Source organism: Narcine bancroftii, chromosome 1 (assembly GCF_036971445.1).
Source record: "Narcine bancroftii isolate sNarBan1 chromosome 1, sNarBan1.hap1, whole genome shotgun sequence".
NCBI classification, from domain to species: domain Eukaryota; kingdom Metazoa; phylum Chordata; class Chondrichthyes; order Torpediniformes; family Narcinidae; genus Narcine; species Narcine bancroftii.
This window is the reverse complement of record NC_091469.1, coordinates 99,560,419-99,577,092: the sequence shown is the minus strand read 5'-3', so window position 1 is coordinate 99,577,092 and position 16,674 is coordinate 99,560,419. Positions and strand designations below refer to the sequence as shown.

The following is a 16,674-nucleotide window of genomic DNA, read 5'->3' as shown; positions in this document are numbered from 1 at the left end:
TGGTGTCTACAAAGTTGCCTCCCTGCAACAAAACACTTAGACTGGATGCACGACAATTGTTCCCCCCTGATCATACAGATAACCCATGAAGCCACCATTGAGACCACCTCCAATGGTTTCTGAGGTGTGGCAACCTGCACTCCTGTAGGAAAGTCACATCTGCCTTGACTTTACCAAAGTATTGCTAGGCGTTTACACATCACTTGGTATGTTTTAACACTGCGCATGTTGAGGACAGCAATTTTAATGTCCATTTTTTCATAGGAGTCCCCAGCTCTCAATCTTTATAGTCCAGTGTCAATCAGCCTGAGCCCACATGCCCACTCTGCTTTGGTGAACTTCAGTACTGATTGAGGGCTCAGGAATAGGATGTGATCATGCTTTAAGAGTTGAGTCTCCTCAGGCAAATGTGTTGTCACTGGGGGGGAGATCCAGCTGAGCTCCTGGCCCTCTGTCTCCTGGAACTGGGGCTGGGGACCCCGACAGCCTTTCTACTGCTCCTGGCCTCCTGGAGACGGGGACCAATGGCCTCTGCCCTGCTTGCAGTCTCCCAAAGCTGGGGGTCGCTGGGTGCTGTCCTCCCACCATCAGGTTTAATTGCAAATGTGCTTTCCTCCTTTCTTTTCACTTCCTTTGTCTTCATCTGGCACTTGTCCTACCTTACTCCTTTGTCTTCATCTGGCACTTGTCCTACCTTACTCCTTTGTCTTCATCTGGCACTTGTCCTACCTTACTCCTCAGATGCTGAGAGATTGCTGGCTTCTGTTTGTGCCTTGACCCTTTTCTTCCCACTGCTTGCAGTGTCCATTGCTGGTTTCTTCCTTGGGGCTTTTGTTTTTTTTAAACTTTTTCCCACCGTCTGCCATTTTCCCTCTATAGCTCCCTCCTCCATCAACTCTGCCTCCTCAGGAAGGGCCTCCAGACTTGTGAATGGGGATTGAGGTGAACATGCTGGGGTCTCCTCCCTACCTTGATCTTGGTCTCTCTCGGAGTTTTGAATGCAGTCGAGTTTGAGAGGGTGTTGGCCTCTCTGGGGGTGGTGGTGTTGGCCATTTGCCCTTTTATTACTTGTGAATAGGTGGCTACATATTTTGGGCAGCTCTGTAGAGGTGGCCTGCTTCTCCACTCAAGTTGTAGTACTTGCTTTCTCCACAGTCCTTGGTCTGGTAGTCTTCCTTCTTGCATTGGGCCACTACGTGTCCTGGTTTATTGCAGTTCCGCACACTCTGGGCTGTCCAGAGAAGACCAGGTACCTACAGATCCCTTCAATGGTGAACACCGAGTGGGGGTGGGGAGAAGAGAGGGGTGGGGTGTTGGATGATAGCACCTTTGCTGTCCTCTCTCAGCTTCACCTTTATTTGCCATTTGCTGGTTAGGATTCCAAACCAGTCTGATATCCACACAGGTCCCTGTCCCCTCGACCTAATGGCCTAGGAAGGTGAGCACATCCACACCTGTCACATGTTCATGGAACATGTGCACCATTATCACTTGTTCCTTCTGTGTTGGAAGGGCGAAGAGTGGCTGCATCTTGAATAGTGAGAGTTGAGCCATGTTCCACTTCTGGAAGTCCCAGAGAAACCTCTTCCATCCTGCCGGGGTCTTGAATGTCACATCAAAGTAATTGCTATCCACAACATCTAGGAAGCAGAAGATGTCCTTCTCCTCAAATTTGAGGCATTCCATCAAGACCTTCCAAATAGAGGACCCAGGAAAACAGCGGGCCTTTGCCAACATCCTTCAGTGCCACCCTGACGGTGTTCTAGATTCTGAGAGCTGCTGAAGAGTTTCCTGCTGTAGCCATCCTTGTGGAATGGGTGGAGGTAGGCTTACAGCTGGAAAGGTCTCCCCAATCAGCATGGATCCACCCGTGTTAGCAGGCCAGCTCATACCAGATGATTTCTTACAACAGTCCTCTCGGGTGTCTTCCTCTCTGCAGTTACAGCTTCTCACAGATCCAATTGATCAGTTCTGATAAGAACTACACTTGATCTTAGCCAAAAGACTGAGAGGCATATGAGATAGGATAGAGAGCCAGTATCTTCTTTCCAGGCCAACAACGTCCAAGACTAGAAGATATCCATTTAAGGCAGAGGAAAGTTTAGGGGAGTCAGCAGAGGCCATTTTGTTTTTATTTATATACAGAGTGTGGGGGGTGGGGATTGCCTGGAATGCATTGTCAGGAGCTGTGGTAGATGGTGATACAACAGGCATATGGGATGCGAGGGTGAGAAGAGTTAGATTGGTGTGGAGTATGTTCAGCAAAACATCGTAGACCAAAGGGGCTCATACTTTTCTGTACTGTTCTATCTACCATATCTATCTAATTTTAAGTGGATTGGCAGCTAAAAGAAGCAAACAAAATTGTTTGAGGACAGAGTAGAAGATTAGGACCAATTGAATCAATTTACAGAAAGCCAGTGTGGACGATGGGATGAACATTCTCCTTCTGTTAGAACTCGACCATCACAGATTCATTATAGCCAAAGCCATTGCACATTACATATTTTGTAACAATGAGAAATGTCACAACAAAACATTTACATGACAACAATATTACCTCTCGAATGCCCAAGAGAAAAATTCATCATTCTGATCAGGAATTTTATTATCATCTGTACACTGCACTGATTCCAAAGTAAGGGCATCCAGCTTTATAGCTAACCTAATGAAGACACAGATTATTTTTGTTAACTATGAAAATTAGACCTTTTCTGATTCTAAAAATAGATTGGACAAATTAACACTGTATCTTATTTTGCAATGTTAACAAAAACATGAAATACAAAATCATGAACAATAGGTACATTAATATGAATGCGAATAGCACATACTATCCCTGTGTAACAGTTCTGACGTGTGAAAAGATGCCTCTGAAACTGGTTTATGCACAGATTATTAGCAATATCAACAAAAACTGGGACTGGAAATTGAAAGAAATAAACTTCAAGGACCATGAGGATAGAGTGGAAGAATAGGACCGATTTGATTTCTCTAGAGAGAGCTGGTATTGGCTTGGTCCCTTCTGGTATGACATTATAGCCAAAGCATAGATCTTCTATCACCTTGCTATGATCTTACTATTTTCTCTACTGACCCAAAACATGCTCTTTGTTCAATCCACTCAATTAAAACCTTTCACAATTTGAAAGATTTATATCAGTTTATTACTTAAAATTTTCTAAAAAAAAGTCCTTGTTCATTCTTTCCTGATATTTCTATTTTCAGTTTTTGTATCATTCTTAAATATTTTTGCTCCAGACCTCTTCATTGTGTCCTTGTCCTTTCTAATAATACAGCAACTGAAAGTGTATGCAGTAGTCTCAGTGTGCTCTTGCGAATGTTTCATATATTCATTATAACTTTCTTGCTCCTCAGTTCCATCCCTCCAAAAATAAAAATGGCTGCTTGTTTAGTTTCTTTATTATTTTGGTAGCTCACAATGCCACTTTTAATGCATCATAAACAAGCCTCAGGCAGGCAATGTGAAGAAGGCACACCAACATCTCTACTTTCTAAGGAGTCTGAGGAGATGCGGCAAATCATTAAATACTCTATCGAACTGCCAAAAGTTGTATTATGAACTGGTTTGGAAACTCAAGTGCCCAGGAACACAGAAGACTGCAGTAAGTGGCAAACATAGTCAAGTCCATCATAGGCATCGACCTCCAGTCCTTTGAAGGTGTCGATGTGAGACGCTGCCTCAAGAAAGCAACCAACATCTGAAAGGATCTCCATCAGCCTGGTCTCACTCTCTTCTCACTGCTATTTCAGGTAAAGGCACAGAACCCTGGTCAAAAACCTAGAGGTTCAAGAATAGTTTTTTCTCCCCCCCAAATGCAATTAGGCTTCAACTATTCCAGGACCAAAGATCTGCCTGCACTATTGTATCATCACATTTTTTGCACTAGTTGCAACTGTGAATATTTATCCATTCTTCTATATATATTATCTTATTCTTCCGCATGGTAATTTAATTTAGACTTGTTATTAGTGTGATTGATCTACTTATGTATCTGCAACCAACAAGAATTTCAATGTACTTGTGTGTATCACAATTATCTCCCATCATTAAGTGATTAGTGGCTATGTATTCCAAAATCCACTTGTTCCTCTTTATAAATATGTACCTTTCAAGTGGTAAATGGCCTCTTTATTCTTTGACCAATATATACCTCACAGCATCTGTCTAGAACACCATCTGCTCATTCTGCAAGATTATAATGTCCTCTCTGACCCTGTTGCTGTCCTCACTACTGACTATTCCCCAATCTGATATCATATTAAAAAAATTCTAAATTTGCAGATGTCAACAGAAGTTCCAGCAGTGACCTCTGTGGAAAATCATTAGATACTTTCATTGTGAATAGATACCCTTTATTCCAATTCTCTGGTTTCTATCCTGAAATTAGTTAGCAGTGCATTCTGCTACTTGAGTTGACTTTGTACCATCTGATCTTTTAATTGGTCTATTAAAAGATAACATAAACAGTTTGCTGAAAATATGGATAAATAAACAATACTACATTATTCTAACACTGTCACATCTTCAATTTAAAAAATCTAGTCAAGCATGACTTTCCCCCTTGAAATCCATGCTCACTATTCATTATTTGACATTTTATATATGGATAATCTTCTATCTATCAATTTTAATCTGACAGTTCTATAATTGGTAAAATATGATCTAACCCTATTCTTAAGAAAAGGCAATACATTAGGGATCTGCACCCTTGGCACTGCGCCATTTCCAAATAATTAGGAAATCCTTATTTTGAGTCCTGATGAAGGATTTTGACATGAAACACTGATTTTTGGGGGATGGGGATATTGGGGGCTGTTGAGGAAAGCTTTTCAACATTGTAATTCAAGCACAAAGTATAGGCTCTAGGCGGGGTACGCTACCAGTGGTAGGGCTTGTTCTACCTCTCCACGGAATATTTCAACAAATGTTGGAAATATTTGTTGGCACATTGCCCGAAGGCAAGTTTTATGAATTCAGATTTGTGCTAAATCTTGTTTCAAAATCCTGTCCCAAAGTAATCCAGCTTGATACCTGCCCTAAATCAGAAGATGGGGCAATAGGAAAATAACCATGCTGACATCACATAGGATAACAAATATCCCATTTAATTACAGTGTGGTGTTAAATATGGAAATAATAAGCCTACTCCTTTCACGTGCACCCCTCTTCCACCTCCTGCTGCTCCCAACAGTTCTAGATTACTTTTGACAGCTATTAGGTCACAATCCCAATTATAACCAATTGTCAGCAACAATACTCTGCTGGGAACTGCTTGTGTATTTTTCAATTTATGAGAGCTGGCTAAGATAGCCAGGCATAGCAGCTGTTTCCAGGGGTTGAGGTTGAGCTTCCTCATGCATACTTCTCTAGTTGTTCTAGGATTCCTGCTGGGTTAATTGTTGGCACACAAGTTTCCAGGGGTTGAGGTTGAGCTTCCTCATGCATACTTCTCTAGTTGTTCTAGGATTCCTGCTGGGTTAATTGTTGGCACACAAGTTTCTGTTTATTTTTTTATTCATTAGGGATACTCAGGGCTCTCCACTGTCTACAAATAGAGAAGTCTGTTTCTTCTTGGCTCAGGACTTGATCTTTGTTGGTCTCGTGGTTACATAGGGAAAGTTACAGGAAATATTCGGTCAACACTCAATTTTGTTTAGGACATCTTGTTTAATAACGTTAGTCCCTTACAATGAACGACTCTTGGTAACCAGGAAGAAGACAAGGTAGATATGGAAAAAAGATGACAGAGAAGAAACCAGAGTTGAATGAATAAAGGACATAGAGAGTGAAGACTAAAAGAGTAGAGATTGAGGGAGGAATGAAGGATTCTGTAGGGATTAGATTTTATTTGTTTTGTGCTCATAAATGTTACTTGCCAAGTACCCACTGCAATAAATTACCCTTCACATAATGTTCTGCCCAATCCATATCACATAAATATTACTATTTTTGGCACATTTTATTTGATGGGAAATTCAATAAATTGCATTTTAAAAGAACTTAAAAATCCAAAATAATGAACATAATTATGTCTTTTGTTACAGAGTTCTGTGTTGTGTATTGGCCTATGTGTTGTGTGGTTTTATGTTAAAAAGTGACAGTTTGCCTTAGAGAGCCAAGGTGAAGGTGGACTGCTGAGAGTGGGAGACGGACTGAGCATGTGCAGAAAATGATCTAAAAGTTTCTGGACTTGGATGAAAAACCACCACTGGGTGGTGCAGTGGAGTGGTAGAAGACCCAGAGCATGAGTCATGGTCTGGAGGACAGTTTAGAACGTTGGGATTTCAAAAAGGATGAACATTCTGAAGGCAGCAAGAAGGATCTGGACAAAGCCAGTTGCTCCCCTCTCTCCAAGCAACACAAGACAACTTCAAATTTTGTGCTCTCTCTCTCTCTATCTCAAAGATCTTTTGGCTTCAGTTTACCAAAGTGAATTTTGTTTATGATCTTTGCTTCAGTTGAGATCGAAGTTTTGTGAGTCTTGTGTGTTTTGTGTCTAAATTTTTCTGTGGGTTGGTTGGAAATATAACTTAGACTTTGATTACATATGTTATATTTAGGCTGGGGAATTTATTAGCTTTCCACTGTTATAGAGATTTGCATAGTAACTAGTGGGTATTGTTATAAAAGGGGGGATTTTGAATTAAAGTTTGAGGGTGAATTTTTTTGTTAATAAAGTAATTGTTCATCTTTACCCCTGTGTGATATGCCATCTTTGTGGTTGCTGGTTTGATCTTGTAACATAATTTGGGGGATTCGTCCAAAATCAAACTAATTTGGAAGCTTTATGGGTGATTGACTTGTGCTTAGTTATCAGCCGTCTGAGTTTGACTCAACCTCCAGCTTGAAATTAAAAATAAAAGGTGAGTGTATAAATCACCAGCAGAAAAACCAGCCACTATGAATATTGACTAGTTCATAGCGATCCCTTCAGTGGTTAATTTAAAAATGGCTAAAAAGGTCAGAACTCAAGGTTATAGTTGGCAAGTTAAAACTTCTTACAGTAAGAACTGGGGGAAAAAAAGGAAATTGCCTGAAAGATTGTTAAGCGCTATGTAGGAAAGGGGGTATTTGAAGAAGCTGCATTAGAACAGTTTCCAAAGGAAAAAACTTCAGAGGAAGTAAAGTTGGCTTTGAGAAAACTAGAGTTAGAAAAAAAAAGAGAGGCAGAAAGGAAAGCTGAACGGGAAGCAGTAAGGCAGGCAGAAAGGGAGGAAAGAGCAGCCACAAGGGAGGTGAGAGAAAAAGAACAGAAACTTGAACTAGAAATAGCTAAATTGAGGCAGACCCTAACCCAAGGAGATGGAGAAGCCCAAAACCCACGTGCTGGTCAGAAGAAGAGGTTTCTGGTCAGTAGAGAAGTGAGGTTAGTTCCTCCATTTGAGGAAGCTGAAATAGACCAGTATTTCCAGCATTTTGAGAAAGTAGCTGTAAATTTAAAATGGCCACCAGACCAGTGGTCACTCCAAATACAAAGTGTTCTTAAAGGGAAAGCCCAACAGATGTACTTGTGTCTCACTGTACAAGAAGCAGCTGATTATGAATTTGTAAAGCAAGCTATACTCCGATCTTATGAACTAGTTCCAGAGGCTTATAGACAAAAGTTCAGGAGTTTAAAAAAGGCAGCAACCCAATCTTACCTGGATTTTGCTTATAGGAAGGTTGTGTGTTTTGATCGGTGGTGTGCCGCAATCAAAGTAGAAAATAACTTTGATTTATTGAGGGAAATCATTCTGATTGAGATTAAAAATTGTGTTCCTGATGATATTCAAGTGTACTTGGCAGAGAAGAATATAAAAACGGCAAGAATTAGCTAAATTCGCAGAGGAATATGCTTTAACCCACAAGCCTAAGTGGACACCAGGGAAAACCTTTCAAAGGAATACTGCTGATAATCCAAGTAGAGTAGAAAGAAAATCTAGAAGTGAGGTTAATGGAAGAGAGGAAGAGAAATGGATGAAGGAAAAATTTTCTAGTGTTATTTGCCACTATTGTAAGAAGCCAGGGCACATAATAGCAAATTGTCCTGTACTGAAAAGGAAGAAAGAGAAAGGGGTGGTACCAACTGCCTGTGTTCAGAGTGAGAAAGTTAGGGATATTTTTAAACCATTCATGACCGAAGGTTTCATTTCGGTTAAACAAGTATCCAATCATGTGCCAGTTAAAATCCTGTGGGATACTGGAGCAGCCCAATCGCTTGTATTAAGCAACGTTTTGAATTTTGGTGAGGAGACCGATACTGGAGATGTGAAGATGTGGTGAAGCAGAGCCTATACCTTTGCATAGAATAGTGATGAAATCAGACTTAGTTAATGGCCCGGTTACGATAGGGATAAGATCAAGTCCGCCAGTGAACGGAGTTTCTCTTTTGTTAGAAAATGATTTAGCAGAAGGTAAAGTCATACCTGCAGTAAAACTCACAAGTAAGCTTTTGGTTTATGAGATGGAAAAGGATTTGGAAATCTACCCTGCATGTGCCATTATTAGAGCCATGTCTAGAAAAAATATAGAGGTAGAGAAAGTCTGTGATAATCCTGTAGTGGAGGCAAGCATTGAGGACAAACCTAAGGATCCAGCTTTGCTGTTGTCAAGAGAAGAATTAATAGCTGGACAAAAGCATGATCCTGATCTTGCTGGGATAAGAGATAAGATTCTGTCTAACCAGGAAATTGAAATTGTGCCAGTCAGTTACTTTGTTCAAGATGGAATATTGATGAGAAAGTGGAGACCACAAGTAAATCCTCCCAGTGAAAACTGGGCATTAGTAAGGGAAGTTGTAATTCCCAAAACTTACAGGAATGAAATATTAAAGTTGGCTCATAGTACACCTTTAGGAGGTCATCTTGGAGTAAATACGATGGTAGAAAAGATAAGGTAACAGTTTTCTTGAAATTAAGAAAGGATGTTGTGAACTTTTGTAGAATCTGTCACACTTGTCAACTGGTGGGCAAGCCTCATCAAGGACCACCACTGGCACCTTTACAACCCATCCCTGTTCTCGGGGAAACCTTCTCAAAAGTGATAGTGGATTGTGTTGGCCCATTGCCAAAAACCAAAGCAGGAAATGAGTATTTTTAATACTCATGTGCACAGCTTCAAGGTTTCCAGAGGCTATTCCCATGAGAAACATAAAAGTGAAGATGATTGTGAAGGCAATGCTAAAATTTTTCACACTGTTTGGTCTACCAAGGGAAATTCAATTGGATCAAGGGAGTAATTTTATGTCTGGAATATTTCAACAGGTGGTGTATGAATTGGGAGCCCATCAAATTGTGTGTCTATCTATCATCCTGAAAGTCAAGGAGCCTTGGAAAGGTTCAATTTAACTGTGAAAAATATGATGAGGGCTTATTGCGTGGAAAATAAGAAGGATTGGGATGAAGGAATCCATTTGTTATTGTTTGCCATTAGAGAGGCAACTCAGGAGTCTCTTGCCTTTAGTCCATTTGAGTTGATATTTGGTCATGAAGTCAGGGGTCCATTACTATTGTTGAAGGAATAGTGGATACATAATGATATACAATCAAATCTGTTGGATTATGTTTTCAAATTTAAAAACAGATTACATCAGGCTTGTGAGATGGCAAGGCAAAATTTAAAAACTGCTCAGGGAAAAATGAAAATTCTTTATGATCAAAAAGCAAAAATTAGGGACATTAAGCCTGGAGACAAAGTATTGGTTTTGTTTCCAATGCAGTCAAACACTTTGAGAGCTCAGTTTTCAGGACCATACAAGGAGAAATCAAAAATTAACCAGGTCACCTATGTAATTGAGATGCCTGATCGTCGAAGAGAGACACAGGTCTGTCAATTGTACATGCTTAAACCTTACTTTGAGAAAATGACTGAGAAGGAGACTAGGATTCCAACCCAGGTGCTAGTTATAGAGGAAAGTAAAGAGATAAGTTTCGTGGAAGGTCATGGAGCACAGAAAGTGATAAGCCCCAGGCTGGAAAATTCTAGAGTTTTGCCAAACTTAGACACCAAGTTAATGCATTTGACTAAATCAGAAAGGGAAGAAATGAAGACTTTACTTATGAAATTAGTAAAAATTCCCAGATGTTCCAAGAAGAACTACTGTGGCTTGTCATGATGTGGGGTCAATGATGCTAAGCTTATTAAGCAGCATCCTTACCGAATTAATCAGGAAAAGAGCAGATTGTTGGATCAAGATATGGATTATATGATCAAAAATGAAATCATCTGAAAATCAAGTTCAAATTGGAGTTCACCCTGTGTTCTGGTGCCTAAGCCAGAAGGCTCAATTAGGTTTTGTACAGATTATCGAAAGGTAAACATGGTGACAAAAACTGATGCATTCCCTATTCTCAGAATAGATGATTGTATAGATAAGGTTGGAAAGGCTATGTTTCTTACAAAGATTGCTCTTAAAAAGGATACGGTTTGTTCCTTTGACAGAGAAAGGCAGGGAGATTTCTGCATTTGTTACACCTTCGGGATGTACGAGTATAATGTTATGTCTTTTGGGATGAAAAATGCACCTGGCACATTTCAGAGAATGATTAATGTAGTAATTCAGGGTTTAGAGCACACAGGAACCTATATCAATGATTTAGTAATTAGTACGGATACATGGGAAGAACACATGCTTGAATTAGAGCAGTTATTTCAGAGGCTGGTGAAAGCACACTTCACTGTGAATTTGCACAAGAGTGAGTTTGGACATGCCACTGTAATTTATTTGGGTGATGTGGTAGGACAGGGACAGGTGGCTCCGGTTGGAGCAAAAGTATTGGCTATCACTGCATTCCCTATCCCCGGTAATAAGAAAACTCTTCGGAGATTTCTAGGTATGATTGGCTACTATCATAGATTTTGTAAAACCTTTGCAGAAATTACACTCCCATTAACAAAACTACTTGGAAAGAAGGAAAATTTTAACTGTCAGATGCATGCCAGGAAGCGTTTCTGAAGTTAAAGGCCATTTTATGCCATCAGCCTGTACTTTTGTCCCCTAACTTTGAAAAACCATTCTTTTTAGCCATGGAAGCCAGTGACGAAGCGGTTGGTGCTGTACTGTTACAGAAGAAGGATGGTGATGGAGTAGAACATCCTATTTTGTACTTCTCAAAAAAGTTTCGTGGATTCAACCATTGAGGAGTTATTAGTGCTTGTTTTAGCGTTGTGACATTTTGATGTGTATATTTGTACTGCTCAAAACTGTTAATAATATATACTGATCATAATCCATTAGTTTTTCTGTCTAAAATGAAAAATAAGAACAGACGGTTAGTGAACTGGAGCTTAATGTTACAAGAGTATGATTTAATTATTACATACATAAAGGGGATGGATAATGTAATAGCAGATTGTTTGTCAAGATGTTAATCTGGGTAGATATGAATCTAATCACATACTTATTGTAAAAAAATGGAATGTTTATTTTAATTTATTGATGTAATACTTCTATTGTTAAAAATTTGTTCTTGTGGACCAAATGTTTTTTTTTAAGCAGGGAAGGTGTGAGAGTTCTGATTTGTGTATTGACCTATGTGTTGTGTGGCTTTATGTTAAAAGTCACAGTTTGCCTTAAAGAGCCAAGGTGAAGGTGGACTGCTGAGAGAGTGGGAGACGGACTGAGCATTTGCAGAAAATGATTAAAAATTTCTGGACTTGGTCGATAAACCACCATTAGGGATGCTGTGGAGTGGAAGGTGGCCCAGAGCATGTGTCATGGTCTGGAGGACAGTTTCGAATGTTGGGATTTCAAAAAGGATGAACATTCTGAAGGCAGCCAGAAGGATCCGGTCCAAGTCAGTTGTTCCTCTCTCTGCAAGTAACACAAGAAGACAACTTTGAATTTTGTGCTCTCTCGCTCTCAAAGATCTTTTGGCTTCAGTTTACCAAACAAAGTGAATTTTGTTTATGATCTTTGCTTCAGTTGAGATCGAAGTTTTGTGAGTCTTGTGTGTTTTGTGTCTAAGTTTTTCTGTGGGCTGGTTGGAAATATAACTTATAATTACATATGTTATATTTAGGCTGGGGAATTTATTAGTTTTACACTGTTATAGAAATTTGCATAGTTACCAGTGGGCATTGTTATAAAAGGAAGGGATTTTGAATTAAAGTTTGAAGGTGAATTTTTTTGTTAATAAAGTAATTGTTCATCTTTACCCCTGTGTGATATGCCTTCTTTGTGGTTGTTGGTTTGATCTTGTAACACTTTAGACTATCTTCTCTGATAATATTTGAATTTGAAACAAACACATCACAGGGTGGACTTTCATTGGGAATACTATGATATCTCCACACAAAGTACTGTGGATATGATTCAGCAAGCCAAAATGCTCAGATTATGGCATACCCTTATAAATCAAGTTAGGCCTTAGCGAGAACACTACATCCAGTTCTGTACACACTATAATATGGATGCAAGAAAAAAATGGTGTCACTGTTGGAGCTGCTGTAATGGCAGCACTGCTGCTGTGTGGACCAGGGGAGATCAGGGAGCTCTTCCCCCCAAGGGTCCTCCCAACAGGCTGATAGCAGCTTGTAAGTGGAGCTGAAGGTGTTTCATTTAAGATCCTGTGCCCTGTGGCATGATCAATGATCATCAGCAGACATGAAGCAAGCAGTCAAAGGCTTTATTAATCAGAAAACCTTGGTGTGCCTCTACATGCTGCTGGCTCAAGTCCAAGGCAGGTATGAAGGAGGAGAATAGGGCTCTCGACCTTTATTAGGAATCTTACGGGGAGGAACTACAGGTACAGAAGGCGGGCCAGCCTGCCCAGCACAGTGAGGTCATGCCTGCAAAACTGCATTCTACCACATTCACCCCTCCTTTTTTTTAATGAAATTCAGCTGGGTCACATGGGGCAATGTCCATCTGCACTGATCGTGTTGTCCATAACAATTCATAGGTTCAGCCGATTCAGTGGCTTTATCTGGTGCTGCATTCGCCATAGCACCAGTGGAATGGTGGTTTGTTCAGCAGGCTGAGTGTTGGAGGGCTGAACTGTGTCTGTGTGTACAGGTTCCGTGGGGGAATTTGTTTATAGGGGTAGGGAAGGCAGCTCGAGGGGCCATAGTGGTAGTGGGGTCACTTTGTCACTTGTCAGGGTAATCCCTGGACTGACTGGTTGCTGACGGAGTTACTGGGTGGACCTCCCGTGCCAGGGCCCTAGCTCGAGCCAGGTCCTGGTTGGGCACTGTGTCATCCTGTCCCAGTGGGTACCTTACCAGATCATACTGTGGGTTAGCATGCAGGAAGTGCACTTCCTCAACCAATGGGTCCACCTTGTGGGTCCAAACATATTTCTGTAAAAGCACCGGCCCTGGGGTCGTAAGCCAGACAAGCAGCATGGTTCCTGATGCCAACCTCCTAGGGAAGAACAATTTTTCATGTGGGGTGGCGTTAGTCACAGTGCAAAGTAAGGACCTGGTAGTGTGCAGCGCTTCTGGAAGGACCTCTTGCCACTGGGAAATGGGCATCCCTTTTGACTTGAGGGGCAAAAGGACTGCCTTCCAGATTCTACCATTCTCCTTTTCCACCTGGCCGTTCCCGCAAGGATTGAGGCTGGTGGTTCTACTCGTGGCTATGCCCTTGAAAAGGGAGTATTGCCAAAACTCCTCACTCATGAATGAGGATCCCCAATCACTGTGAACATAACTGGGATATCCAAACAGGGTGAAGGTGGTGCGGAGTGCTTTTATGACCATGGATGTTGTCATGTTGGGATAGGGGATGACGAATGGGAAACGCCAGCACTTGTCCACAATATTCAGGAAGTACACATTCTGATTTGTGGATGGAAGGGGCCCCTTGAAGTCCATACTTAGACATTTGAAGGGGCGAGTGGCCTTGATGAGCTGGGCTCTCTCCGGTCGGTAAAAATGCGGCTTGCATTCTGCACAGACCGATCAATTGCGAGTCAGCTCCCTGACCTCCTGTAATGAATAGGGGAGGTTATGGGCCTTCACAAAATCGTAGAGTCCTTGTGACCCTGGGGTGGCAGAGGCTATTATGGAGGGCTTGGAGGAGATCTACTTGCACTCTGGCACAGGCTCTGCTGAACAACGCATAGGGTGGCTCATTGAGTTTGCCCGGCCGATACAAGATCCCATAATTATAAATGGTCAGTTTAATTCTCCACTACATGATCTTGTCATTCAGCAGGATGTATAGTCTGCCCAGCCAAACAGTGCCTCCAGTGATGCATGGCCTCCACTACAGCCTATGCCTCCTTCTCAATGGCAGAATGCCTGCATTTGGGCCTTGGAGGATTTAGGAGAAAAATGCCCCTGGCCTGCTTGCTTGGTTCAGCGTGGTGGCCAGGGCGAAGTCAGAGGCATTGCTCTCCACTTCGAACGGGACAGATTCATCAATGGCGTGCGTCGCCGTCTTGGCAATCTTGTCCTTGATGCCTCGAAAGCCTTTCAGGCCTCCGCCGACAGGGGAAAGGCTTGGCATGCATCTATACACTGCTGCCTCATATCCAAGCCAGGTATGAGGGAGGAGACTAGGGCTCACAGCCTTTATTAGGGATCTTAACAGGGAGGAGCTACAGGTACAGAAGGTGGGCCAGCCTGCCTAGCGAGGTCATGCCTGCAGTACTGCATTCCACCACAGGCTCAAGAAGATAGAGCCTGTGTTTGGCAGCAGCCACAAGGATTGCAGCAGGCTGGTGCAGAGCCCCAGTAAAGTGGAGAACACCTCTTTTTAAGAAGGAGAGGCAGAGGAGACTTCCTGAGGACAGTGACCCCAGTGGCGCACCAGTGAGAAGCTCTGTGGCTGAAGGACACACACAGACTTGCAGGTAAGGAACTCACAAAGGCTGTGGGCTGCTGGCAATGAGGTCAAATGACTCACACCAGGCTATGGGCTGCTGGAGACTGGAGAACCAGGTATCGGAATTGAAATCAAGAGGGTGTTGAGGGCAAGAAGGGCTCTGGGCACTGAAGCCTTCCTTATCGTGTTTGAGGTTTGGATATGAGATCAGGCCGCCAATGGTTTGAACTGAACTGGAGTCTTGTGCTACTGCAAAGGCTGCGAGAGCACTGGAGGCAAATCCACAGACACTCAGTGATTCTGAGGGGACTCTTTTTGTTTCTCTTTCTCTGACTGTAAGGGGTGCCAGGCATTGAAAATGGCAAATATTTGTCTGCCTCATGAATATCCATTTGATTAAGTGACAAAAAATAGAATCTGATCTGGATACAAAAGCCATGGAAGGGATGGGGAGTATCAGATATGTGGAAATATCAGAGAAGCTGGGATTGTTTTCCTTGGAGCCTAAACAGTTAATTCAAAATGTATTAAGGATACTCAAGTTTGGGGTGTGGCCATGCTGAGAATCTGAGATGTGCTTTGAAAGAGCTCTCATAAAAAGTATTAAAAAGATGGTCTGAAAGCTAAAAAAAACCAGAATTTAATCATCAAAAATAAATAAAACTAGGGCTAAACGACCAAGGCAACTAAAAACAAAAATTGAAGAAGCACAACTCAGCCAGGCACATCAGGTGAAAGCTTGATGAGGAGCAGCTCAGAGTGGCCTTGGGTGGGGGTGGGGGAGGAGTCAGCCCGAGATATAGGCACCATCCTGAACAAGATGGAAACTTTTTAAACTCATTTCACAAGTGTTCAATCAGCAATAAGAGACACATGGGAAAAAAATATTGGAAATTAAATAAATTGTGGAAGGTTTAATGGAATGAATGACTCAAGTAGAGGCTGAGCTGGAGAAAAGACAGGCTAAAGGCTCTAGGAAAAGCAAAAACATGGGACACAGACCGAAATGGATTGATGGACAAGATCGATTATATGGAAAATTTTAGCAGATGTAACAACGCAAGAACCATTGGACTGAGAGAAGGGATCGAGGGGAAGACCCGGTGAGCTTCTTTGAAACATGGATCCCACAAATGCTGGGACAAAACAAGTTAAATACGAAGTTGCACATTGAAAGGGTTCACCAAACCCTCAGACCCAGAAAATAAATGTGAATAGAGACCATGACCAGTCCTGGTAAGACTTTTAAGTTACCAGGAGAGAGATGCGATCTTTGGGAGCAGCATAGGAATATTCAAAAAATAACAATGGCTCATTAGTGGTGGACAATCCAAAAGTAATGTTTTTTCAGGACTTTAGCCCTGTTTTGGCCAACAAAGAAAGGAATTTGATGAAGTAAAGAGACAACTGTGATCAGTAAACTTTAAACATTCAATGATTTAACCAGTGAGTTGAGGGTAGATGTCTCAGAAAGTAATCGACGAATTTTCAAGAATTAAAAAGTGGAAGAATTTTTAAAAAAGTTATAAAAAGATTAAAGTTGCTAAATGAGAAGATTGAAAGACTATTTTAAAAACAGAACGAAGAGAGATGTATTTTTAAAAAACTTATATTTAGTAGTACTAATTTTTTGATATGGGACATGCTCAAAGCATATTTGAGGGGACAAATTATATCCTGCACAAAGAATCTTAAGATCTTGAGAATATATGGCAGAAGTAAATAGCCTGGAGAAATATATTATAGAATTAGAAAATATCAAAGAACAGGACTACAAAAAGAATGCAGATTACTGGAGAATAAAAAGCTAAGATATAATACAATACAAACATACAGAACAGAAAAAGCTATATTAAAAACTAAACAGCAATATCACGAGTTAGGTGACCAGGCACACAAA

General features: G+C 41.3%; 1 protein-coding gene and 1 long non-coding RNA gene across 16 annotated transcripts in view; one reads left to right on the top strand and one right to left on the bottom strand.

The window, feature by feature from the left end:
- The window catches only part of LOC138761350 (uncharacterized), a 125,219-nt gene that overhangs the window by 74,302 nt on the left and 34,243 nt on the right, over positions 1 to 16,674 (bottom strand). For 13 of the 15 annotated variants that reach the window (XM_069933364.1, XM_069933374.1, XM_069933384.1 and 10 more), the window contains one exon: positions 2,561 to 2,665. The exons of the other annotated variants lie outside the window; for them this stretch is intronic. In XM_069933364.1, coding sequence (XP_069789465.1) covers positions 2,561 to 2,665 — 105 coding nt within the window. The remainder of the gene's footprint in view (positions 1 to 2,560; positions 2,666 to 16,674) is intronic. 15 annotated transcript variants of the gene reach the window in all.
- Positions 6,206 to 12,159, top strand: LOC138761403 (uncharacterized). The gene is made up of 2 exons (XR_011356310.1): positions 6,206 to 6,499; positions 11,028 to 12,159. It is a non-coding gene; the product is annotated as an uncharacterized lncRNA (long non-coding RNA).